The 25,806-nt window shown below is 44.8% G+C and overlaps 1 protein-coding gene across 4 annotated transcripts in view; it reads left to right on the top strand.

Annotated features, from left to right (window-relative positions):
* Positions 1–25,806, top strand: part of DIS3L2 (DIS3 like 3'-5' exoribonuclease 2) — a 375,400-nt gene that overhangs the window by 271,615 nt on the left and 77,979 nt on the right. For 3 of the 4 annotated variants that reach the window (XM_060107077.1, XM_060107078.1, XM_060107079.1), the window contains one exon: positions 5,799–5,906. In XM_060107077.1, the coding sequence (XP_059963060.1) occupies positions 5,799–5,906 (108 nt within the window). Of the gene's footprint in view, positions 1–5,798; positions 5,907–15,051; positions 15,287–25,806 lie in introns of those variants that run through there. The other variant, XM_060107080.1, reaches the window with a different exon arrangement.

Genomic DNA, 25,806 nt, shown 5'->3' with positions numbered 1-25,806 from the left:
AGTGAAAGATTATTAAAAGGAAAGCCCTTTAAAAAATAGGCATAATTATACTACCCCAAAAGTTTTAATGTTTAGCTTTTTCATGAGTACTTGGGTTCTTTGGCATCTGGCCATTGCAGTGTGAATATTAAAATGTTTCCTTCTGTGTAAGACACAGGATATCAAGCAATGTTTATAACCTGGGCAGTAGCTGAGTGTACCAGTAGTTTTAGGAGAGAATAGCCAGAACAGTTTATCTTGTACTTAAAATACTCGCTGCCTGTGAAATTTTTATGTAAAGATGTTTATTTATTTATTTATTTTTTGTGGTACACGGGCCTCTCACTGCTGTGGCCTCTCCCATTGCGGAGCACAGGCTCAGCGGCCATGGCTCACGGGCCCAGCCGCTCCTCGGCATGTGGGATCTTCCCGGACCGGGGCACGAACCCATGTCCCCTGCATCAGCCGGCGGACTCTCAAACACTGCGCCACCAGGGAAGCCCTGTAAAGATGTTTAAATAGGAGTCTACCATGTATCAGTATTTCATAGAATGTTTTATGTGATTGAATAAACAGTAAACATAGAAAAAATAGGTGATTTGTATTCTGGGTGAAAGTCAGTCATTCATTTGTAAACCAGAAGCGCCTGCTGTGTGTCAAGTGGTGGATAGAGAGAAACAGTCCTCATTCCTGAAGATACCATGGTCTAGTGGAGAAGAGAGGCACATAAAGAAGCAATTAGGGTAAGTGTAAGAGCTGTAGAAGCTCTTACATGAGAGAGCAGGGAGGATGCAGTGAGTGACTGTTTAGGACTGCCTCAAGTCCTTTTTGAAAGAACAGGGGCCCTGGGGAGCAAGTATACAAAACACAGTGAGTGTTCCACCCAGGAGAATCCCAGTAAGTGTTTCAGAGATGCTGATGAGCTGAATCTCAAACGATGTACAAAGTTGACAGAACATCCAAAAGTTGGCAAAACATCCAGAAAGGTGCTCCAGAAAGAGAGAACAACATGTGCATGAACTGGAGCAGCAAACAGGCCTGGGTGGCTCTGGTTACTGCATGGGAGGGGGCCCCAGGTCAAAGGCTGAAGGGAAGTCTGAGCCAGGGGACCAAAGGACCTGGCAGACCATGAGGTGGCCAGTGAGCTTACTTTTATTGAGCATCTTCAATATTGTTTTACTAATAAGAGAACCAAGACTCAGAGAATTATACTAGGTTCCCCTAGTTGCACAGGAAAAGGTGGGCCCAGGATTAGACCCCCAAGTCTGCCTGGCTTCAAAGCCTTTGCTGTTTTTCCTGAGATGTGCTACTGATGAGTCTGGGTCTCACCCTTTTGGTTAATGGTCTTTAGACTTTTTTTTTTCTTTTTTTTTTTTTAGTGGTAAAGGCCTTTTTTGCAAATAAAATCTTAACCCCAAACTCCAATATGTAAAAAGAGATCAGGTTGTATTTCATTAACATAAAGGTCTTCCATATTTAAATGTATAACAGTTATGAGATCAGGTAATGAGAACAGGGGCTTTCTTTTTAATAAACTCTTTTATTTTAAAATAAATTTAAATTTACAGAAAAGTTGCAAAGATAGTACAGAGAGGTCCCATATACCACACATCCAGCTCTCCCCCTTGCTAGCATCTTGCATTACCATGGTACATTTGTCATAACTAAGAAGTTGACATTGGAACATTGCTATTAACCAAATCCATACTTTATTTGGATTTCACCAGTTTTTCCACCAATTATCTTTCTCTTCCAGGGTTGAGTCCAGGGTACCACATTGCATTTAGTTGCAGTGACTTTCTTTGCACAAACACTAAAACATGAAGTCAGGAAATATGTTACATTCTCAGATGTTCAGCTTTATGATTGAAAATAAGATACTGCCTTGAACCCTTAGAAGAAATACTAACTATCTGTATAAAAAGGTACTAAGCCCTGGACTACAGGCATGCAAGGCAAGAGCAACCTGCTACCGAAATGCAGTTGGTATAATTATCTGATAATGCAGCCCAGAGAAGAATCCAACAATGCACACCCAACAAACTCAATTTATTCTGTCTTATTCAGCTTGGGCTGTCATACAATATACCATAGACTGGGCAGTTTAAATAACAGACATTTTTTTTTTCTCACAGTTCTGGAGGCTAGAAGTCCCAGATGAAGGTGCCGGCCAATTCAGTTCCTAGTGAGGACTCTCTTCCTGGCATGTAGAGGGCTGTGTCCTCACGTGACCTTTTTTCTGTGTGTGTGCAGGGCAGGGAGGGGGGAGTTATCTCTCTATTTTATCAGATCAGGGCCACACCCTTATGACCTCATTTAACCGTAATTACCACCAGAAGACCCCACCTCCAAATACAGTCACATTGAGGGTTAGGGCTTCAACGTAGGAATTTGGGGGGTGGAGGAGGGACAGAGTTCAGTCCATAGCCTAGTCCAAAGGCTGAAATAATGTGAAATCTTTACAGTTCAATCATGGTATTAAAATTTTCTCCATTTCGTACAGTATGTTTATGCAGGTAAATATGTATTACTTTGTAAAACACTTGATACATGCAAGAAAATGTTAAATATTTAGATCCCATTTGAATACTCATTAAATAAGTTAACAGAGAATATAGTGTCATCTGAACAAACAATGCAAAAGCAATGGCAAGAAACTTTTTCAAAAGTAGTTGCCTTATAAAAGCTGTTACCAGAAGTCTTCAGGTAGTCATTAGGTTTTACATACAAAAGATACAGCATCCTTCAGAATAATGTCAAGTAATGCCATATAATTATTAGCTGTTTCTTACTGGTGTGGACTGTGAGTTCTAGAATTTACTTTTCCATACCAAAAGTTACTTACTGTACTGAAACAGAATACAAGTCCAGATACCTCACACGGAGTAGTACACCACTGGGGTTTGTTTTCGTTTTTGCTGATAAAGAAACTTAACTAGCTAACTTTACCTCAGCTAGTGCATAGTTGCTGCTCTGTTACTTCAGAATTACTTAGCAGAGTGTTAGAAAGTGTTGCTTGACACTGCAGATCTAGGAGGTCCACAGTAAGTGCGTTGGATAAATGTCTGTTAATGCTGCCGTTTTTAGTTTGGGAGGTGGGGGTGAATGATGATGCCATTAATCAAGAAAAACATGGAAGAAGGAATAGATTTAAAGGTAGGAGGGAGGGAGCCTGAAGTAGCTTCAGGACATCCAGGTAGATTTACTCATTTTGTCTTTGGAATTTTAGAGTAAACAAATAACATTCCAGGATAGCTATAAGTCATGATTTGAAAATAAGTTGAAGAGGATTTCCTTTTTTTTTTTTAATTTAAGAGAGTATACCATTGAATCAGTTTATAATGGAATAGAAAATCAATAAAAGGAAGAAATAATTTGGGCTTAAAAAACTGCAAAATTAGTGACTAGTTGACCACAGTGTTCATCTAGGGAATCTGGATTTGTGAATCTTTCAGTGATTTTTTTTTCTTCCAGTTTTATTGAGGTATTGATATAATTGAAATATCAAACTAAGTTCAAGGTGTCCAGCATAATGATTTGACTTACATATATTATGAAATGATTATCACAGTACATTTAGTGAGCATCCATCATCTCATACAGGTACAGCATTAAAGAAATAGAAAAAATATTTCCTTCCTGTGATGAGAACTCTTAGGATTTACTCTCTTAACAGCTTTCATAGATAACGCAGTGTTCATTACATTTATCACGTTGCACAATACATCTCTAGTATTTATTTATCTTATAACTGGAAGTTTGTACCTTTTCACTACCTTCAGCAATCACCCTCCCCCCCCAAATCAGTGATGTTTTATCAGAGTATTCTGTTAACGTTACAACATGTGATTTGGTCAATTGTGGTATCTTCAATTACTGAAGCATTGATTCAGCAATTTCAGTCTGATGAAACCATGTCACAAGTTTACAGTCAGCCCTTGGGTTCTTTTATTTTCCCTAGCTTTATTGAGGAATCATTGGCAAATATAATTGTGTAATTTTAGAGTGTATGATGTGATGATTTGATATACATGTACATTGTGAAATGATTGCCATGGTCAAGATAATTAACACGTCCATCACCTCACATAGTTAACTCTTTATTGTGTCTGTGGTTAGAATGCTTAAGATTTACCTCAGCAGATTTCAAGTACACAATACCCTGTTATTAACTACAGTCCCATGCTGTACCTTAGATCCTCAGACATTATTCATCTTATAACTGAAAGTATATAAAAGTATTTGACCTCCACCTTCCCATTTCTCCCTCTCCCCAGCACCTGACAACTACCGTTCTACTCTCTGTTTCTATGAAATCGGCTTTTTTTTAAATAAAAGATTCCACACATAAGTGATACATACAGCATTTGTGTTTCTCTGTCAGGCTTGTTTCACTTAGCATAATACCCTCCAGGTTCATCCGTGTTGTCACAGATGGCAGGATTTCCTTCTTTTTATGGCTGAATAATATTTCAGTGTGTGTGTGTGTGTGTGTGTATCACATTTTCTTTATCCATTCGACTGTCAGCAGACACTTAGGCTGTTTCCATGTCTTGGCTCTTGCAAATAATGCTGCAGTGAACTTGGGAGTGCAGATATCTCCTCAAAGTACCAATTCCTTTTCTTTTGGATATACACCAGTATTGTTTTCCGTAATGGCTGTGTCAATTTACATACCCCCCAATAATGTCCAAGGGTTCCCTTTTCTGCACATCCTCACTAACGTTTATCTCTTGTCTTTTTGATAATAGCCATCCTAACAGATGAGAGGTGATATAGAAATTAAGAAAGCAGTCACACTCACAAAAGCATCAAAAACAATAAAATACTTGGGAATTTAACCAAGGAGGTAAAATACCTATACATTGAAAACTTTAAAACATTGATGAGAAAACTGATGAAGACACAAATAAGCAGGAAGATACCCTGTGTTTTTGGATTGGAAGAATTAATATCGTGTAATTGCCCATACTACCCAAAGTGATCTATAGAGTCAGTGTAATCCCTATAAAAATTCCAATAGCATTTTTCACAGAAATAGAAAAAACTCTCCTAAAGTTCATATGGAATTCACAAAAGACCCTGAATAGCCAAAGCAATCTTGAGAAAGAAGAACAAAACTGGAGGCATCGCACTTCTGATTTCAAACTCGATTACAAAGCTGTAATAATCAACACAGTATAGTATTAGCATAAAAGCAGACACATAGACCAATGGAACAGAATAGACAGCCCAGAAATAAACCCATGTATGTATGACCAACTAATCTTTGACAAGGGTGCCAAGATGGGGAAAGAATTGTCTCTTCAATAAATGGTGTTGAGAAAACTGGATGCAAAAGGATGAAACTGGACCCCTTACTTACATCATGCACAGAAATTAACTCAAAATGAGTTAAAGACTTAAATGTAAGACATTGGATTCTTAAGTGTACAGTTATCTGGGATAGTTATATCCGCAAGTACAAGTCATTCTTGAGTCTAGAGCTTTAGTTTTAGTGTATAGTTGTTTTTATAGTGTTTTTTCTTTTAGTTTTAGTGTTTAGTTATTTTTCATTGCTATCATGTATTTTTCCCTCCATTACCAGTTCTTCTCACCTTTCGCATTCACATTCCCATTTGACCCTAAAGGCTTATGGAAGATTATCAGATAGTGTGGTCTTCCTGCTGTATCTTCAGGGGAAAGAGTTTCCTCCATGTTCAGCTCACTCTGGAAGCTCAAGCTCTTCACCAAAACTCTGCCCCCTGGGCTGCTTCTGAGCCTGTGGTTAGCTCCTGCGGATTGGAAAAAGCTGCTCATGGCCTGTTCTCTGTTTGCAGGTTGTCCCCATGCTTCCCAGGCTGCTGTGTGAGGAGCTGTGCAGCCTCAACCCCATGACCGACAAGCTGACCTTCTCCGTGATCTGGACGCTAACTCCGAAGGGCAAGGTAACAACTTACATGCGTGTCCATTCCATTCAGTGAGTCCCTGTTCAGCAGCACTGTGCTTCTGATGCTGGGCTGGAGCCCCATGGTGGTAGGATGAGGGCAGTGTAGGGGCAGTGCCAGAGAGGAGAACATAGGGGAAGAGCTCTCAGTCCATTTAGAAGGCTGAGCCTCAGCAGTTTTCAGTGTATCAAGCAGAGTCATGTGGGGGAGGCCTCGTGCAGGAGAGGGTGTACATGAAGGTGCGTGTGGCTGGCATTGGCCGTGTGGATGGGCCTGGGCTGTGGTTAGGAGAGCAGGCCATTGTGTGAAGGAGGACATTTGGGGAAAGGGTGGTGAGTTTGAATAGGTGAGGTGGACTCAAACCATGGGGACCCACAAATGCCAGTTGCAAATGAATTGTAGGTGTTAGGTTTCCTCTGAAGTGTCATGAGAAAGGTGACATTTTAGAAAGATTAGTGCTGCGTCATTGTGCTGGTTGAAGATGAATGTAATTTGCACAAGGTAGTGCTGTAATCAAGGCACAAGGTGATGAAACCATGGACTGACAAGAGAGAGAAGAATAATGTCAGCGGCCGTTCCCTAAATACAGGGAATAAATGAGACAGATAAATGAAAGATGACTCCAGAAAAAACTAGTCCCCTCCCGCAAAACAGAAACAACTCTAAACTTCTGAAAATAGGGTAATGATTGGGTAAGCTATGGTAGCGACTCAGTGGAATGTTGTACAATTACTAAAGTTGTTACAAAGACTGTGTAAGAACATGGGAAAAGTTTATGCTGTAATATTAAATGGAAGTTAAAAAAAGAGATATTTAATTATAAAGAGGCTCCAAATAAAGACGGAGGATCAAATACCCACATTTACTTTCATTCCCTCCCAAAACCTCACTAAAACAACAGTGAAGGGATTTTTTTTAAAAGACATAAACCCACAAGGACAAAGGGAATGGGAGAGGAGACAACAGCAACAGAAATTTGGAAGCTGAGAAGCAGATGGATGAGTGGTAACTGACTTCGCAGTCCTGAGAAAGCTGAGTCCTGAGCCAACACCAGAGAAAGCCAAGAAACAACCCAGTTTACACAGCAGAATCCTAAAGTTCAGAAATTGACAGCAGCAGGTAACTCTGTAAAGTGGGGGAAGAGGTGGGTGAAGAAGAGACCAACTGTATTGGTTGAAAATTTATTTAAAAAGATTGCCCCTTCCATAACGTAGTAGAAGACCAGAAATTTATCCTTGGGACAGGGTAAAGGAGAGGCTGTCTGAACTAGGGGACGCCAAACACAGCTGTGGTAGTGGCCCCTTTGGGGAGGTTGAGTGAATGCTGGCACGTTGAATACTGGCCGAACATTAAGAGTCCCAGCTTTCTTTTCCCAGCCAACCTCAGAATTCTAGTAGCCAAGCCTATACCCTTGAGTCCAAAGATAGGAAAATCTTTCTCTGAGGAATGTGAGCGGTAAAGAAGATTTAAAGCTAATAACCTCAAGGATTTCCCAACCAACAGCTCAGCTGTATTTCCCTACAATAAAGCTTGCAGACAATGAGCTCCACCCACTCAAGCAGAGATTTTTAGGATTTCACTAAAAATCAGCCTTTTAACATTTCACTTTCCTATATAAAGAGACAACCAAGAGGAAAGCCTCGAACATGAAATAGGAAAACCAAAGCAGGAAAACCAAACAGGAAAGCAACTAGAACAAAACAAGGAGAAGAAACTATATTTTTATATCCTCAGAGAATTTCTTTTTTAAAGAAAGTATCTGTATTACAAGATCTAGGCACTTTAAAAAAGAAACATTCGGAAGGGGGGAAAAGGAGCTCTTTTTTAATTAAACTAACAGCATGAAATTAAAAACATGATAGAAGAAATGAAGAAGACTCAAGGTTCAGATTGGAAGATAAGGTTGAAGAATTGTCCCAGAATATGATAGAAAAGACAGAAAAGTACAGGACCAGTCCAAGACATCCATCTGTTCAATGAATATTCCAGAAATAGGGAACAGAAAAAGAGGGAGAAGAAATGATCAACAGAATCATTCAGGGAAATGCCCCATTACTGCAGGATGTGACTTTCCAGACAGAAAGAGCCCGCTGCCCAGCACAGTAATGGAGACGCACCATCTCCAAGCCACATTGTCATAAAATTTCAGAACACAGAGGACAAAGAAAAGGTCCTATAGGCTTCTAAGAAGGAAAGAGAGTCACATACAGGAGATCCAAACTCAAAATAACTTAAGGCTTTTCTGTTATAACCCTAGAGACTAGATGACAGTGAAGCAAAGCTCTCTAATTTCTGAAAGACTGTGACTTCCATGCTAAAATGCTGTACCCAGCTAAGCCATCAATAAAATGTGAGAGCAGGAAAGGACATTTTCAGACATGCAAGGTCTCAAAAAAAATGTACATCTCATATACCCTTTCTCAGGAAGCTACCAGAAGATGTACTTCACCAAAAAGAAAGAGTAAATCAGGAAGGAGGAAGACGTGGGTTTCAGGAAACAAATAAACTAGTACAGTAAAGAAGTGAAAGAATCACCTAGATTGCAAGTCACCAAACTTTTCCTGTAAAGGACCAGTTAGTAAATATTTTTGGTTTTATAGGCCATTTGGTCTATTACAGCTACTCAACTCCGCCATTGTAGCACGAAAGAAGACAATACATAAATAATGAGAATGCTGTGTCCCACTAAAACTTTACTTAAAAACAAGTGGCAGGCTGGATTTGGCCCACAGACCATAATTTGTTGACACCTGACCTAGACGATGGTGAAGAAAGTTCCCAGGGTACCAGCTCTACGCAGATGCAGTATATGGGGGTTCAGATTGGAGCAGGTCAGAAGGTGACCATCTCTGCAAGCCAGGAAGAGAGCGCTCACCAGATATTGAGTTGGCTGGCATCTTGATCTTGAACTTCTCAGCCTCCAGAACTGTGAGAAATAAATTGTTTAAGCCACCCAATCTGTGGTATTTTGTTATGGCAGCCCTAGCAGACTAATACAATATCAACTGAACTTTTTTACTGGATTACATTAAAATCTATTGGTCTGTTTCACACTTTGAATGGATCTTTTACCCATGCATGATTTTTTATCATGTATTTAGAAATTTAAGTCATTTAGAAAATATTGGCTTATTAGTCTGATTTTCTTAATGTGGACACATTTCATTATATGATATTAAAAAATCATATTTATTAATATCACTACAGACCCTAGACAAGTCTTTAAGTATTACAAAACGTGTACCATGTGTCAGATACAAGGTTTTCAAAATTCTGATTTTTGTAAAAGCTCGAATTTTATCATTGGCAATAAACAACGTTAGTTGTTTTTCTTGAAGTGCCAGATAACCGTCGTGCGTCACTTGTTCCTCCAAGTAACAATGATGTTCCGTAAAAAAGGCAGTCAGTTCAGCTCACAACTCAAAGTTAAGTGCTTTTCCTCAAGACAGCCACTGTACTTTGACATGCTGCATAAGTGAAAAACACAAGTACTCAAGGGTTGAGCCATAATAAAAGTATTAACTTTTACCACTTCATCAAGAACATTCTTAAGTGAACTAGGTTTATTCTTTCCTGCGAGTGTGAGCTGGTGACGAGACCCTGACCACTGCCACCACTTGTTGCCGTTGCCTGATTCATGCCAAGGTATTAACAGTTTTCCCCACCAGTGCTTCTGTACCATCCGTATAAATGTCAACACATGGAAAAGGGCAAATAATGCCTACTAGTGTTATTACGAAAATAGTTTTGACCTCATGGATCCCTGAATGGATCCCCACAAGTCCACAGACCATACTTCGAGAAGCACTGCTTTAGAAAATTGATGGAAAACTTGAGGTGGATTAATGTACAGAGTATACAGAAAAACCAACCAAATTAAAACAAGACAGTTGTTAGTTTCGGTGAAAATAAAAAGTTGTGTAGGAAAGAAAAGTAATGCTTAGTATTTACATAGTTGTAATAGTTAAATCTCATAGTTATGATATAACTTTACTGGGAGGATTGAGGGCCTGGAATGGTTATCTGGGTTTGGTTGGGGGAAGGGAGTGTATGTGGAAAGAAAAGTAAATTCTCTTCTTCTGTAGTGAAAAGTTTGTGAATAATGCGTAAAACTGAAAAATCAAGTAGTAATCAAGCAGATTATACAGAAGTATGAAAAAGTAAATAACAGGGCTTCCCTCGTGGTGCAGTGGTTAAGAATGCACCTGCTAATGCAGGGGACACGGGTTCGAGCCCTGGTCCAGGAAGATCCCACGTGCCATGGAGCAGCTAAGCCCGTGCGCCACAACTGCTGAGCCTGCGTTCTAGAGCCCCCGAGCCACAGCTACTGAGCCTGCGTTCTAGAGCCCGCGAGCCACAGCTACTGAGCCTGCGTTCTAGAGCCCGCGAGCCACAGCTACTGAGCCTGCGTTCTAGAGCCCGCGAGCCACAGCTACTGAGCCTGCGTTCTAGAGCCCGCGAGCCACAGCTACTGAGCCTGCGTTCTAGAGCCCGCGAGCCACAGCTACTGAGCCTGCGTTCTAGAGCCCGCGAGCCACAGCTACTGAGCCTGCGTTCTAGAGCCCGCGAGCCACAGCTACTGAGCCTGCGTTCTAGAGCCCCCGAGCCACAGCTACTGAGCCTGCGTTCTAGAGCCCGCGAGCCACAGCTACTGAGCCTGCGTTCTAGAGCCCGCGAGCCACAGCTACTGAGCCTGCGTTCTAGAGCCCGCGAGCCACAGCTACTGAGCCTGCGTGCCACAGCTGCCAAAGGCCACGAGCCTAGAGCCCGTGCTTCACAGCAAGAGAAGCCACCGCAGTGAGAAGCCTGCGCACCGCAGCGTAGAGTAGCCCCCGCTCGTGGCAACTAGAGAAAGCCCATGCACCGCAGTGAAGACGCAACGCAGCCAAAAATAAAAACATAAATTAAATAAATAAAATTTTAAAAAAAGAAAGTAAATAACAAAATAATCTGCTGAGAGGTGAAAGTGGCTACCCTTGGGGAGGGGCAGGGGAGGGAGAGGGACGGAGGTCTGCTGTTCTTCATAATAAGCCTTTAAAACTACGTCACTGTTTGAACTATCGATACTTCAATTTTTAAATTTTTATTTTGAAAAATTTCAAACATACATGAAAGTAGAGAAAATAACATGATAAATCCACCATCCCTATCTCCTAGATTTAACTACTGTCAACATTTATTCTTTGCTAAAGTATTTTAAAGCAAGCCACAGGCATCATGTCATTTCAGTCTTACATATTTTGATATGTGGCTCTAAAAAATTTGGATGTTTTCTTACATAACCACAATGCCATCAGACACCTAACAATTAGTAGTAATGCCCTGGTGTCATCTAAAACCCAGTCCATAATTACATTTCCCAGATTGTCTCCAATCGATTTGTCCAAAGTGGAATCAAAACAAGTTACCAACATCACATTTGGTTTTTGTGACTCCTAAATATCTGATAGTTCCTTTTTAAGAGTCAAGAAGCAAACACTATCTGAAATACAAAGAAGGAATTGTGAAGACAGTATGCCAGCAGTCATATTTTGGTGGGGGTGGGAACATGCATGGGGGAAAAGAATGAATGGAAAAAGACCAGAAGGAAATAAAATAGAATGCCCGTAGCGGTTATGTTTGGGTAGTATGACTACGAGTAATTTTTTCTACTTTTTTGTATTTTCTAGTGTTTTTTGAAAACATGTATTACTTTCATATTTATATAAATGCTTATTTTTGCAAAAGTTTAACTAAATAGAAAATAAAAGCCCATAGAGGAAAACTAACTTGAGTCAACAGAAAAGAACTCTGAATCCGAATTAAGCCTGCCAGGGCCAGACCCAAGGAATAAAAAGCTGCCTGATCTAATGAGCTTCCAAAATACGAGGGTCATAAAAGAAGCACTCGGAAGAGGCAGACTCTGAGAACTCAGCTGGTCTCTGGGGGACTTCTTTTGGAGGCAGTGTCTAGTGACCAAGCCTTCTGGCAGCAGGGGGCTGGAGAGCAGGTGTGAAGAAGGCACAGGGTCCAGGAGGGGATACTGGGCCTCTATCAAACCAAGCCAAACAGGCAGTGTGAGCATTTAGACTTCAGACAGTCGTGGAGCAAGACCCACTAACCACACTCCTTGTACTGTGGTCATTCAGACATCCTACCCAGAACAAGAGGCCACACGGTGGGTGGACCTGGTTGGTTAGTCCTGGGTGTAGTGACAGATAAGTATCTCTTACTCACAGTCAAGATGCATGAAATGAGAGTTCAGATTCCAGACTCATGTCCAAGGGGTGGTGCTTGTTCAAGACACTGGCAAGGAAAGCCTGAGTTGGTGGGGAGGGGTGGGAAAAGGGGAGGGTCAGGGGCCCAGAGAAGGCAGTAAGGAGGGAGGTGGCCCTGCATCAAGAACCCAATAAACAAGGAGGAGGGCAGCCAAAGCCTGAGGCTGGGTTTGTATGTAGTGGTGGCTTCTCGTGATACAAGGTCTTGGACTTAGAAGGAGCCAGAGAAGGGCCGGCAGCATTGAACCACTGCTACTGCAGCATGGCTGCCGGTCTCACCTGGACTTGAAGTGGAGAAAATTTTTGTTTTTTTTCCTTTGTCTGCTGGAATGTCTTGACTTTCTGGAGCAGGCATGGTCAGCTATAGAAAGCCTATTCCAACTTTTTTTAAACACCCAGTAGATTCTTTTTTAAGTATGCACTAGGAAGCCTTGGTCATATATACTTTCATTAAGCCAGTACCCAGGTTTTTAGAAGAGTAAACTCTGAAAGATCCATTTTGGGCATATTTCTCACATATTGGTGGTGAGAGCATTGTTCTCTGATCTAGATAATTGTGATTATATATTTTCGTAAGAGAAAACAAACCCAACAAACGTGGTGCTTAGTAAGATCCAAGTCTGGTACCATGAAATCCACTTTGACCATGTCAGGCCAGTGACTCATTATCCCTGACCACCTCCGGCACATGTGTCTCAGTTGGCACTAAGGCCCTGCAAACCAGAGACCACGTCCACGTGCTCCACTCATCGGAGGCATCTGAATTTGAAGTCCCCTTCGGAAACAACACCAACCTTACACTTTAAAGAAGGTCACAAACAATGAATCTGACTTGATAACTGAGTCCTTAAGTCTTAGAACCATAAAATCTCAGGGTCAGAGGTCCGAATCATAAAGGAAGAGTCTCATAATTACAGTAGCAGTCCACAGCTTGTGTCTCCCACAGCGCACCTGCCCTGTGCTGTCTGGCTCAGTTAGGATGCAGGAGTGTACTCCAGAGGTGCCCGTTTCAGCCTCAATCAGTGGCAAACTCCTTTCGGCCATTTACACAGCCCAAAAGCCATGGGGTCATTATTGACTCTGGTCTTCCTCTCACCCCTCACGTCCAGGCCAGCAGTAAGTCACCTCAGCTTTGCCTCCGATACCTCCAGAATCTGCCCGCTTCCTTACCACTCCCAGCACTGACACCTGCACCCAGGCTGCCATCCCCGACCCGGACTGCAGGGGCCTCCTAACTGTTCTCTGAGCTTCTGCTCCTGCCCCTCTTCATCGTCGCCCTACACAGCAGTAAGAGTGATTCTTCTAAGTCAGAAATTAGGTCTCGTCTCTTTCTCCTTTTTAATAGCTTGTCAGTCTCTCATTCAGAATAACATCTAAGAAATCTTTAAAGTGCGATTTTTTTTTCCCTGTTCTTTTCTCGCTGTCTTCTCTGCTAGAAATGCATGGATTACAGAGAGTTCCTGGGACTAGGGTCTCTTCTCATTTCCTGGAGCATCTTTACCCACATGGGAAAAGCAGCTTTTACTATGTGGCTGAGCTCTCCACTATGTTGCAGCTCCGAAGCCCAGCTTCCATGACCTGACCTCAAAAGGAGGTCAGACTTCCCTAACTGCCATCCTAGAAAACCCTGCAAGTCTCTGTCCATTCCTTGTAGCTCAGGAAAAGTCTTTCTAGTCCCTGCCTAACACCCCATTTTGAACATTGGACATTGTAGGAGAACTGTGGTATGTGCCAGTTCAGGCTGTCTTCCTTCAGCTGGATCTTCAGTGCTGCTTAGGAATCCTTTTATTTATTGCGAATGCAGTTGTTTCAAACCTGTATTCTTGCTTCCAGCTTCCAACTTTGCCTTCCAGTCCTCTTTCCCTCAAGACCCGCCATTCCCCCAGGTAACTTTCAATTTTCCTTCTTGGAAAGCAGAGAGACCAGCCAGCTGGGTCTGCTACAGTCCCCCCTTCAGAGACTCATCGTTTCCCCTGTCTTGATGCAGTAAAACACGCTCCTGTTGCAACCTGAGGTTACGCCCTATGTTCTCCAGGTCTTTTAATGGCATCGGCATCCTCTGAACCACCCAGGCTCTCAGTCTCTAGCCTGCCACGTCCCAGCAGTTTTAAGTGATAGCAGCTCTACCTTGGCAAAGTGTCTCTCATCAATCCTCTCTTCACTGTCACCACGGTCGCTGTCCCCACCCAAGTACTTGCCACCCTCCCCTGGATGGGAGAGACTGTTCATGGCCTCTTCATTCTGTTTCCCCAGTTGGTGGTAGGTGACTTTCCAGAAGCTGAATCTGGTCCTATTACTCAATATCCTCTTACAGCATGACAGTGGGACAGTGGGTTATGATTGTCTACAAAAGTCTAATCTCCAGAGGACGGCCAGCAAAGACCTCCACCAACCCTTCCCCCACCCCTCACCATCTGCCGCTCATCCTTCAGCTCCCTCAGCCTCTGCTGTCGCCACTGCAGGGTTCGTTTGGCCTAATACGGAATTGCTCCACTTCTGAGGCTTCGCATATGCTTTTCCCGCTTCCTGGAATGTCCTTCCCCGCGTCCCTACTAATATGAATCCTACTTATCCTTGAGACTTGGCTAAAATGCCACTTCTTCTATGAAACTTATTAGTCCTTCATTCATTCACTTAGTAAATATTCATTGAATGTTTGCTGTGTTCAGACACTATACAAGGTATTGAAGATACAGGAATTAAATATGCACTAAAACAGAAACAGTAGTTAATTCCTGATGGTGGATTTATAGATTTTTTTTCTTCTCCTTTTCCCACCTATACTTTTTTTAAAGTTTTCTGCGATGAATGGATATTGCCATTGTAGTAAAAGTAAGAATTATTTTGAGATTTTTTTTCTGTTTTTGTGTGTTTGTTTTAATAAACAGGAGAGAGATACTGGAGTGTTTTTATAGGCTGCATGGGAGGGCGGATAGGAGATGTTGAAGACGAGAAGGAAGGAACAGATTTTTGGAACCGGGTCACGAAGAAAGTGGGAAGTTGAAGACCCAAACCCCAGGTGGGAGATTAGCTCTCACCAGGAGGATGAGGACCACAGACTCTCCCAGCCTGGAGAGAGTACAGCATGGGGTCCCTGCTGAAATCTGGGAAGGGGGCAGGGTGGCCTTTCCGAGAAAATGCTCAGATGGGAGGAACCCTGCCCTCCCTGTCAGAACCCATCTTCCCATCTCCCACCCCTACAGCACCTGTTGTCTGCACTTCAGCACCATATGTGCACAGATCTGTTGTCTAACTGGACCTTAACATCCTTGTAGCAGAGCCCATTTTTAATTAAAAAAATTTTTTTTTAAATTTTTGGCTGCGTTGGGTCTTCGTTGCTGCGCGTGGGCTTCCTCTAGTTGCGGCGAGCGGGGGCCACTCTTCTTTGCGGTGCACGAGCTTCTCATTGCAGTGGCTTCTCTTGTTGCGGAGCACGGGCTCTAGGCGTGTGGGCTTCAGGAGTTGCGGCACACGGGCTCAGTAGTTGTGGCACGTGGGCCCTAGAGCACGCAGGCTTCAGTAGTTGTGGCACTTGGGCTCAGTAGTTGTGGCTCGCGGGGTTTTGGGAGGAAGGCTTAGTAGTTGTGGCACACAGGCTTAGTTGCTCTGCGGCATGTGGGATCTTCCCGGACCAGGGCTCAAACCCATGTCCCCTGCATTGGCAGGCGGGTTCTTAACCACTGCACCACCAGGGAAGCCCGCATTCTTAATTTTTTTAATCTCCTCCCTCCCCTCCCCCACAGCACAGTGTCATGTACCCCCAAAATGCTCAAAAATGACTTCATAAAATGAATCGCACATCCGTTTTCACAGTTCTGTTTGTTTAGCCTGCTGTATTAGCATGGTGTTCCCTTGGTAAGGCATTTTTATCGCAGCAGCCATCTCAGCACCCCTGAGCTATATCCTGGGATCGAGCAAGGCCTCACACAGCTCCCGCCAGGAAAGGCACGCTGCCTGCTTCTGCGAGGTGGGCCGTCCACAGAGTGTCTCCCCCTCTGCCTTCCCTGCTCACCCTGCCGCTGCCACACCAGCCGCCACCTATGGAAATGCTATGAAACTTGAAAAATCAAACAGTGTACTCCTCCAGGGTCATCTTGGTGTCTGCAGCAAACCCACAGAGCCGAGGCACACGTGTAGGACGTGTGACTGGGGGCTGCAGCTCATGGTAAAGAAACACAGTGCTGGGCTTTGTGTTTCATCCTCGTACATTGCAGCGGAAATCTTGCCAGGGCAGCTCCCGGTGAGAGACAATAGCTTCAAAGGCTGACTCCGAAAATAATAGAAAAGTTCCCAGAATATTCATCTTTAGTCCTTAACGGGGCAGAATTGTTTTATTTCAGGCCTGTAGAGACAGCCTGGGACCAGAGGAGCCTTTGGAAGAACTCCCCTGTGTACTTTGTGTCCTGGTTTGCTAGTGAAGGTACCGGGCAATTAGAGGCTTATGTAAGGTCACGTCAAGGTAACCAGCAGACTAAATCCTGAGCACAGATTTTGCTGTGAATCCTTGAGATTAAAATAAGAATATTTTCAAGAAATACAAAACAAAACAAGACATTTATCATTTTTAAGACTGTCATGCAAAGAGCTAAAAATGATTTTTAATCGCCTTTTCTCCTGCATTTTGATGTTACTAATCGTGGATTTGATTTAACTGTAAGGACTCGGGCTCTGAGGTTAATAAACAACGTAACACGTTGCTGTGCTGCATGTCTTTAAAAGAAGGATGGGGGCTTCCCTGGTGGCGCAGTGGTTGAGAGTCCGCCTGCCGATGCAGGGGCTGCGGGTTCGTGCCCCAGTCCGGGAGGATCCCACATGCCGCGGAGCGGCTGGGCCCATGAGCCATGGCCGCTGAGCCTGTGCGTCTGGAGCCTGTGCTCCGCAACGGGAGAGGCCAAAACAGTGAGAGGCCCACGTACCGAAACAAACAAACAAAAAAGGATGGACCTCTTTTTTTGAGAGATGGCTTTTAGGTTGGTCTTTTTGAAAGGCTGGCGCTGAATTAACCTCACAGGCTTTAGAAGTCTGTGATTTTGTGTTTCCTGGGTCAGTCTGAACGCAATCCTGAGAAGCTTCCTCCATTGCTCTCCTACGCTTTCCTCCCTTTCCTCCCTCTCCTCCACCTCCAGCTTCCTTCCCACAGCCCTTAGGCCTCCCAGCCAGTCCACCACCTTTAAAGCTTCCTCCTGCCCCTCCCCACCCCCTCACAGCTGTCTGCAGTAAAGGGAACACTGTTCAAAGACCGCTCAGGCATGGACCCTCATCCTCTGTCACAGGAATGGAATTCTTGTCTCCTAACCACTTCCCGGCCTTCAGGCTTTTCAGCCATTTCCTAGGTCTGCAAGGCAGACACTTGAGGAAGTCTCCTTGTTTCCTTCCTCTTAGGCTTAGAAGTGTAGACAGCTACCTCCAGGGCAAGATGGTGTAGGGGAGCAAATTTGTCACCCCAAAATGCCTCTTTGACATGCGGATTATTTTGAGCTGAAAACAGTCAAGACCTAAAAGATTCAGGAAGAAACTTTCACTTTACCCTAACTGTTTAAAGAACGTAGGTAGAGGACCTGTTTCCCGAAGGGAAGGAGTTGTCACCATAGATAACTATAGGATGAACTTGGTATGGTAGACAGGGAGGAACCTCACAAAATCTGTTTTGTTAAAATTCTCCTCTGTGTCCCATTGTCTCTGCCAGGCCCGGCAAACATTTGTTTACCAAACATTTGCTTTTCCATCTTCATGTGAATTTCCTTCCTCTGCTTCTAAATCCTAAACTACCCCCAACATCCTCTTTTGTCTTTAGTTGAAGATGGTATTTAAGGTGAGGTTTCAGCCATTTTAGTGGGTTACTCAGCTTCCTTGAGTCTCTTCCATGTATACCATGTTATTAAACTTTTGTTTGATTTTCTCCTATTAATCTGTCTCATGACAGTGTAATTCTTGGACCAGCCAGAAGAACCTAGGAGGGTAGAGGAAAATTTCCTCTTCTCTGACAATAGGAATGGGCCTGATTATAGTCTGAGGGACAACAGACTAGGCTGGTGGCAAGTCACCTGAAACAGTAGAAGAGAACACAGTTGACTCTATACAAATAAATCCTCCAGAAGATTCTAGCACATAAATAAACTGCCTTATAACTAAAACTGGCAAACACATGGCCCTCTGCTGCCCGTGCTCCCTCCTCAGCTTCCGTTGGCATTGGTCACTAGTCGGCCTGTTACCTGAAAACTGGGTTCGCCTGTTGGTGGGTGTTGAGCCAAAAGACACAACCAAGCCAAAGAGTGAGAGAGAAGGAAGGATTTATTACTGGCAGCAAGTAAGGAGAACACCGAGGATCTTTCCCAGAGCGGTGTCTCGCCGAGGAGCAAAATTGGGGAAGTTTTAAGCTAAGGATGCATGCATACTCCTGAAGAGGCTTCAGCAAAGGAGGGTGGAGGGTTCAGCACAGAAATGGGGCAGAGGTTGACAGAGTCCAGGTTGTAGTTGATTGAAATCACGAGGATCAGAAAAAGTCAGCATCATCTTTCGTAGGTTCCAGTTAACCTGATAGATGAGCACTCGGGGGGGGGTTTGGATTTTGCACAACAGCTCAGAAATGTGCTTGAGGCTAATCTTTACCATTGAAACAGAACGAGGAGTCTTTATAACTGACATATTATCTCCGATGTGGTTAAGTTAGCTCCCTGGCCTGGTAACAGCGGTTTGTTTTTACCTTCTTTCATTCCCTTAAATTCAGCGACTGAGACCTATTCTTCTGCAAGGGCAAGCATTGTGGCCAGGCTCAGATCACAAAATGACTGAGGCCTTAGATGGTTTCTCTTATTTAAGAAAGTTACGTCTGGTTCTCTTACTCCGGGGACCCCCTATCCTATCTGCTTACACAGCCCCCTCCTTGAGATATTTCACTCTTCTTTCTTGAGGGGTACAGGGCTGAGAGTGGGCGTTGTAGTCTCCCTAGTTAGAGGAGTGAAACTCGTTGCTAGAGCTAGAGAAGTTTTGGGGTCCGCCAGAGTAGTGTCTGCACCTCTTGCTTGCATAGCGTTATTCTAGCAGGTGTAGGAGAGGCACAGCAGGAGAGACTGTTAACAGCAATTTTGTGACATCATTAGCAGAGACTTGATCCGAGAGCCCCCTGAACCAAACCATTTTCCCTAAACTGGGAAGAGGATCATTCAGAGAAGAGATTTAATTTTTTTTCATATGAGTCATGAGGTGAGTCACATTAGAAGGCTCATCAGGTATAAAAACCAGCATTCAGAGCTTCCCTGGTGGCGCAGTGGTTGAGAGTCCGCCTGCCGATGCAGGGGACGCGGGTTCGTGCCCCGGTCCAGGAAGATCCCACATGCCGCGGAGCGGCTGGGCCCGTGAGCCATGGCCACTGAGCCTGCGCATCCAGAGCCTGTGCTCCGTAACAGGAGAGGCCGCAGCAGTGAGAGGCCCGCGTACAGCGAAAAAAAAAAAAAAAAAAAAAAACAGCATTCAGCATGTCTTATAGCATAAGTTTCTCCTTGAGCAGCTGTTAAAATATCAAGGGCCACGCAGTTCTGTAGGACCGCTTTTTTCATCATAGAAACTTCAGAGTGATATTAGTCATAAGTAGCTATACTCTGTGACAGTTTCACTAGAGAATTTCCTTTAGTTTTGTTGCACATGAGCTAGTTAAGCTAGTTAAGAGTCTTTGATAAGGCTGCTGGGAATCTAAGAGTTTTCAGTTTTTAGAGGAATCAGGTAGAGAGAAAAGAAAAATGTCCTAATCCTACCCACAAAGGTATAATTTACCAAGTTGTTGCAGGTTATAATTAGCTTAAGGGGAAAGGTTTCCTTGTATCTGGAAAACACAGATTAAAAGCCAGCAATATTTCTTTGGGAAAGATCCCCAGTATTCTCCTTACTTGCTGCAAGTAATAAATCCTTCCTTCCCCCGCTCTTTGGCTTGGTTGTGTCTTTTGGCTTGACACCCACCAAGAGGCAAACCCAGTTTTCAGGTAACAGGCCCAGTCCGGCCACGGTAGGAGAGGACACAGCTAGGTCTAAATGAAGTGTGTTGCTGACACTGCTTCCGTCTTGTTACTTACTCTTTGATCCTACCATGGTGCTCCCCGTTCTTCTTTAAGAAGTGACCTATGCTTCGCTCTTTCACCGTAGGCCCGGTGCAAGGAGCAGGCCCCGCAGAGGAGACCCCTGCTCGCCCCTCCCCACCGCTGCCTCTGCTCCCTGCAGGACGGCACCAGCACCTTCCCATCGCAGACATGGTGCCATCAGCCTCTCCGAGCTGTCTTCGAGCCCTGCCTCTTTCTGCCCAGTTCCTTTTCAGACACATTCCTCTTGGTACCTTTGCCTTTTTTCACCACTGGGCCTCCCCACCCTGGGGTGGTTGCCTCGTGTCCACAGCTAAGAAGGGCAGAAATCCGTGCACCCCGACCCTGGCCACCTCCACAGCCTGGTTTTGGTCCAGACAGGAAGATGTTTCTTTCTTCCTATTACGTTTTCCATTTGTTTGTTTGTGTGTGTGTTTATTGAATTATAGTTGATTTACAATGTTGTGTTAGCTTCTGGTGTACAGCAAAGTGGTTCAGCTGTATATATGTATATGTGTATATATATATAGCTGAAAAACAATATATATATATTCTTTTTCATCACAGGTTATTATAAGATATTGAAGATAGTTCCCTGTGCTATACAGTAGGACTTGTTATTTATCTATTTTGTATATAGCAGCGTGTATCTGCTAATCCCAAACTCCTAATTTATCCCTCCCCCTTTTCCCCTTTGGTAACCACAAGTTTGTTTTCTATGTCTGTGAGTCTGTTTCTGCTTTGTAAATAAGTTCATTTTCCTCATATGTTTTTTGGAACCAAATATTTTACGCACAGAAGCCCAGAGCTGTTACAGAAGTGATTTTGCATCTAATTACTTAAAATTACAAATTAACCCGATTAGCAGTTTTTTGAACCAAATGTTTCTTAATGAGACACTGACATGTTTTTTAGAAGATAAATTTTTAAATACATTTGAATGGAAATTAGCTGTTTCCAAAGGATATGGTTTTCTCACAACTTTGTATCTATAAAATATAGAAAGTTGGTATTATTTTGTTTACTTCACTATCTATTTCGTAACCTTCGGCTGAAATATAATAAAAATAACACTAGATTTTGAGTCTGAGCTGATCCTGGCTGTCCCTTAGGAGTTTGTGTGACTTTTCACAAATCCCCAACCTTTTCTCTCAGCGTAAAATGGGCTGAATAATGCACTCCTCCCAGATGTGTTGGAGAGATTTTAAAGGGTCGTAGGTATGAGAGCTCTGCCACTGAGCAGGGCCAGGTGCTTTGCCGTGTTGAGCCACTTCCTGTCCTACCTGGTACCGGAAAGTAGGTCTTGAGGTAGACAGTATTTGCTCATTTCTAACCAGGTTTTTTTCCAGCCAGATGCCTTCCGTCGGTATTGGCAATGTATTTAATCTGATGTTCCACATAAGAGCGTCCTAGAGTATCTGCAGGAAACTTGCCACCTGCAGAAAGGGAGTGACCCAAGTCCTGTGATTAAATGAAGGGAAGAGGAAGGACATGATTCTTCTTTGAAGGGTTCTGTTTATGAAGCTCCTCGTGGCTTTTTTACTTTTTCCATGAAAAACTCTTTGTCCTTTTGTCTTCTGCCACTGGCCCTGGTTACGAACGGGGCGTTGATGTGAATCCAGTTTCCAAATTGGAAATTAATGAGGTGTTCCATCCAGAGAGGCCTTCCTCCTGTACTGTAAGGCACGCTGCCCCCGGAAACCAACACCCCCCCGCCTGGCCCCGTTTGGGTCTCTGCCTTCCTGTTGCCCTTCTCTGGGTAAGGCTGCGATGGGCATCCTTGCTGCCTCCCCACAGTGTGGTTTCTTAGCCTAAGAATTTTTTTAGTCCGTATGTCAGGTATGATTCCCAGAATCACTGGATTGTTTTGAAGCAGGATAGGTTCTGCTGCCCGACTGTCACTGGGCCAGGAAGTTCTTGTTGGCACTTCAGAGCTTCCACTTCAGCCCTTTGTTTGTTCAAAAAGAAGGTACAGGGCTTCCCTGGTGGCACAGTGGTTGGGAGTCTGCCTGCCAATGCAGGGGACACGGGTTTGAGTCCTGGTCCGGGAGGATCCCACATGCCGCGGAGCAACTGGGCCCGTGCGCCACAGCTACTGAGCCTGCGCTCTAGAGCCCACGAGCCACAACTACTGAACCCGCATGCCACAACTACTGAAGCCTGCGCACCCTAGAGCCCATGCTCCGCAGTGAGAGAGGCTACCACAATGAGAGGCCTGCGCACTGCAACGAAGAGTGGACCCCGCTCGCCTCGACTAGAAAAAGTCCACACACAGCAACAAAGACCCAACACTGCCAAAAAAAAATAAATTAATTTAAAAAAAAAAAAAGAAGGTACAGGTTTTCTGGAATGCAGGCATTAGGGGAGGGGAGGCTCAAGTAAGGTGAAAGAGCTGTGGGAAGCTTCTCATCAGCGCGGAGTCTCAGATCTGCTGGTGTTCGTGGGTGCTGTCATTGGCTGATAAGGAAACAAGCTGAAGGAGGAGAGGTGCCCGTTAGGAAAAAAAAGGAGCTCAAACTGACTGAGACAGTGCAGCCATTTTGTATTGCTGCAAGTTTTGATGAGGAGTGCGAGACTTCTGGTTTTGTCAAGTTACAGTTAATACATTTTAAGAACCCCTCAGGATGAAAGGTGGCCCCTGGTCAGGGCTCAGCCCTGTAAATGAGGGTTCAAGGGCTTCCCTGGTGGCGCAGTGGTTGAGAGTCCGCCTGCCGATGCAGGGAACACGGGTTCGTGCCCCGGTCCGGGAAGATCCCACGTGCCGCAGAGCGGCTGGGCCCGTGAGCCATGGCCGCTGAGCCTGCGCATCCAGAACCTGTGCTCCGCAACGGGAGAGGCCTGCGTAATGCAAAAAAATAATAATAATAAATGAGGGTTCAGAGGGGCAACAAAGCTGTTTAGAGCCCGGATCCGTGGACTTCAGGGTGGCAGGGTGTCTAGGAACCTCCTGGAACTTACTGCAAAATTTTGTTTGTAAATAGTTCAGGGGAGAGTGCCTGGCTGGAGCTTTCACTAGCTTTTTAAAGCAGTTCTTGACCCACCAGTTTGCATGAAAATGGATGCCCAGTCAGGGTGGTCCGAGTCTCCCTGCCCTGTGTGCGGTGGTTACCCTGTGTGAGTGTGCAGGGCTTACCTGTGTCTTCTAGGAAAAGGGGACACAGACCCCAAGAGGCCAGATATCCTATGAGCCAGATGCCTGAGGGAGTATGTGAAAAAGGAGTGGAATCGAACAGAAAGGAACATTTTCCCAAGCTAAAGATGTGGACACACAGAAGGAGGAGGATTGACTGACTGGGATTGGAATGAAACGGAGAAAAGGAAACAAGCTGAATCTCCGGGGGGAAGACTTTGCGACCACCCTAGCGGAGGTTGGAGCAGCTCCATTAGTGGGGGGTTTTCAGGAAATGTGGGTGTGATGGAAGGACAAGCGTGGACTGACCTTGAAAGGGGCTCTTCTGGAGACCTGCACGCACCACTTCCCCACAGGACTGTTGGGCAGTCCCTAGAATTGCCTCTACAATTTCTCTTGCATTCAGCACACACAGACACCTCCTGAGAGCCAAATTCAGGACCTGCTTGCCACAGCAGAAGAGTCATGAGCACAGTTTTTGAATTGCTTGTATTTCGAGATAGGAGTAGTTCTTGGAATAATCCAGAAAGTATAGTTGGAGGTTTTTTTTTTAAAGAAAGTCTGATATTACAGATTCAAGACTCTTCATAATAAGGCTCTTTGCACTGAACTAAAGAAAAATGTGAGTGGTTGCTACCGTTCTCTTCCTGTGCTTCACGGCTGCCAGTTCAAGAGTACTGGTTCTTCCTTCAGTGGAAGGGGAGGGTATCAGAGGGGTCTCTCTAGCCATCCAGGGTAGGAGCTGTGTCCCCTAGAGGTTTTGTGGTGTGGACAGCTGTGGGCTGGGCTCTCCCGTTTCCCACTGGAAACACCTATGGACCCTTCAGATGGTCTTTTTCGGGAAGTCTTGTCTCTGAAGTTGTGGCCACGGTGGTTTAGTTGATGAAAAGGGTGTTTGCAAGTCCAGGGAGAAAGTTTCTGCGGCCGATTGGAGTTCCCTCCCTTCTCCCAAGCCCCCTCTGCCCCTCGGCACGTCTGGCTTTTCCCTGCTCATGAATCGCATTTCCCACAGCATTTATCTCTGACCTTCTCCACTGTCTTCATGCCCTTGAACCCCGCCCAGCCCCCTTCACTCTTTGTCCTACACTTTTCCAGAGATCGGGGCCATCCCCTGTGAGTGCTCTCACCTTCCCTCTTCTTCCCCTCGAGATCTCCTCCCCCTCACCTCCCCTTTTCTTCCTGCCTCTCCAGGCCACTCTTCCTCTCACCTGGATGGGTCGCCTTGGCACGACTTGGCACTACTCCCTTTGCTCTCTCGCATCCTCAGTCTTCCTTTTGTACTGGCTTCTTCCCCTGCCTGCAAACACGCACAGTCCTCTGTCCTGCCTGCTCAACAGCATCCCTGTCCTACCGTCCTTCTGGAAACGGTCACCCACACTCATTGCATTGCCTCTACTGCTGGACATCCACCTATCCTTTTTTTTTTTTTTAAATACATTTATTTATTTATTGGCTGTGTTGGGTTTCCATTGCTGCGAGTGGGCTTTCTCTAGTTGTGGCGAGTGGGGGCTACTCTTCATTGCGGTGCACGGGCTCCTCATCACAGTGGCTTCTCTTGCTGCAGAGCACGGGCTCTAGGCACACGGGCTTCAGTAGCTGTGGCTCTCAGGCTCTAGAGCGCAGGCTCCGTAGTCATGGCGCACGAGCTTAGTTGCTCCACGGCATGTGGGATCTTCCCGGACCAGGGCTCGAACCCGTGTCCCCTGCATTGGCAGCAGATTCCCAACCACCGTGCCACCGGGGAAGCCCCTCACCCATCCTTAACCCAGAGCTTCCCAAACTTTCCCATCATAACACACGCAGAAGATGTTGCCGTTTGAGTGGCATGTGGCGTGTGTGTGCCAGGCTGAGGGAAGGCAGGGCTCTGGTTGCCCTGAGGACGAGAAGCAGCACTGTGGCAGCATCCCTGTAATCCATTCCCAGCAGATGCCTGAGATCTTTGCAATGCGACCCTGTCCCCCGCCCCGCCCCATACTTTTCCCCCTAAAATAGCCTTCCTAAAGACCACCGGTAACCAAATGCTAAATGCAAAGACCTTTTCTTTGTTTTCATCTTCGTTGACATCCAAGTGGCATTTGACATACACTAGTGGTTGAGCGCTCAGACTCTGGGGCGGGCCTGCCTGCGTTCAGTTCCTGGCTTTGCCCTTCTCTAGTGGTGTGACCTTGGGCAGCTTATTTAATGTGTCTCTGCCTTGCTTTCCTCATTTGCAGAATGAGGATAATAAAATACCTACCTCCTAGGGTTGCTGTGTGAGTTAAATAGTTGCCGTACGGAAAGCGCGTAAGCGGTGCTTCTCTCGTCAGAAGTGCCGTGAGTGTCTGCTGTAGCTTTTGAGTACCCCTTCTCTGAGGCCCTTTCTCCTGCTTTTCCTAATATTGGATGCTCCTGATCTTTCTCCTCCTCTTTGAACTCCCTTGCTTTTTGTTTGTTTCCAGCTTCTC

Source organism: Mesoplodon densirostris, chromosome 8 (assembly GCF_025265405.1).
Source record: "Mesoplodon densirostris isolate mMesDen1 chromosome 8, mMesDen1 primary haplotype, whole genome shotgun sequence".
Taxonomy (NCBI): Eukaryota; Metazoa; Chordata; class Mammalia; order Artiodactyla; family Ziphiidae; genus Mesoplodon; species Mesoplodon densirostris.
Note: the sequence above shows the minus strand (reverse complement) of the source record. Positions and strands in the feature narration are given on the sequence as shown.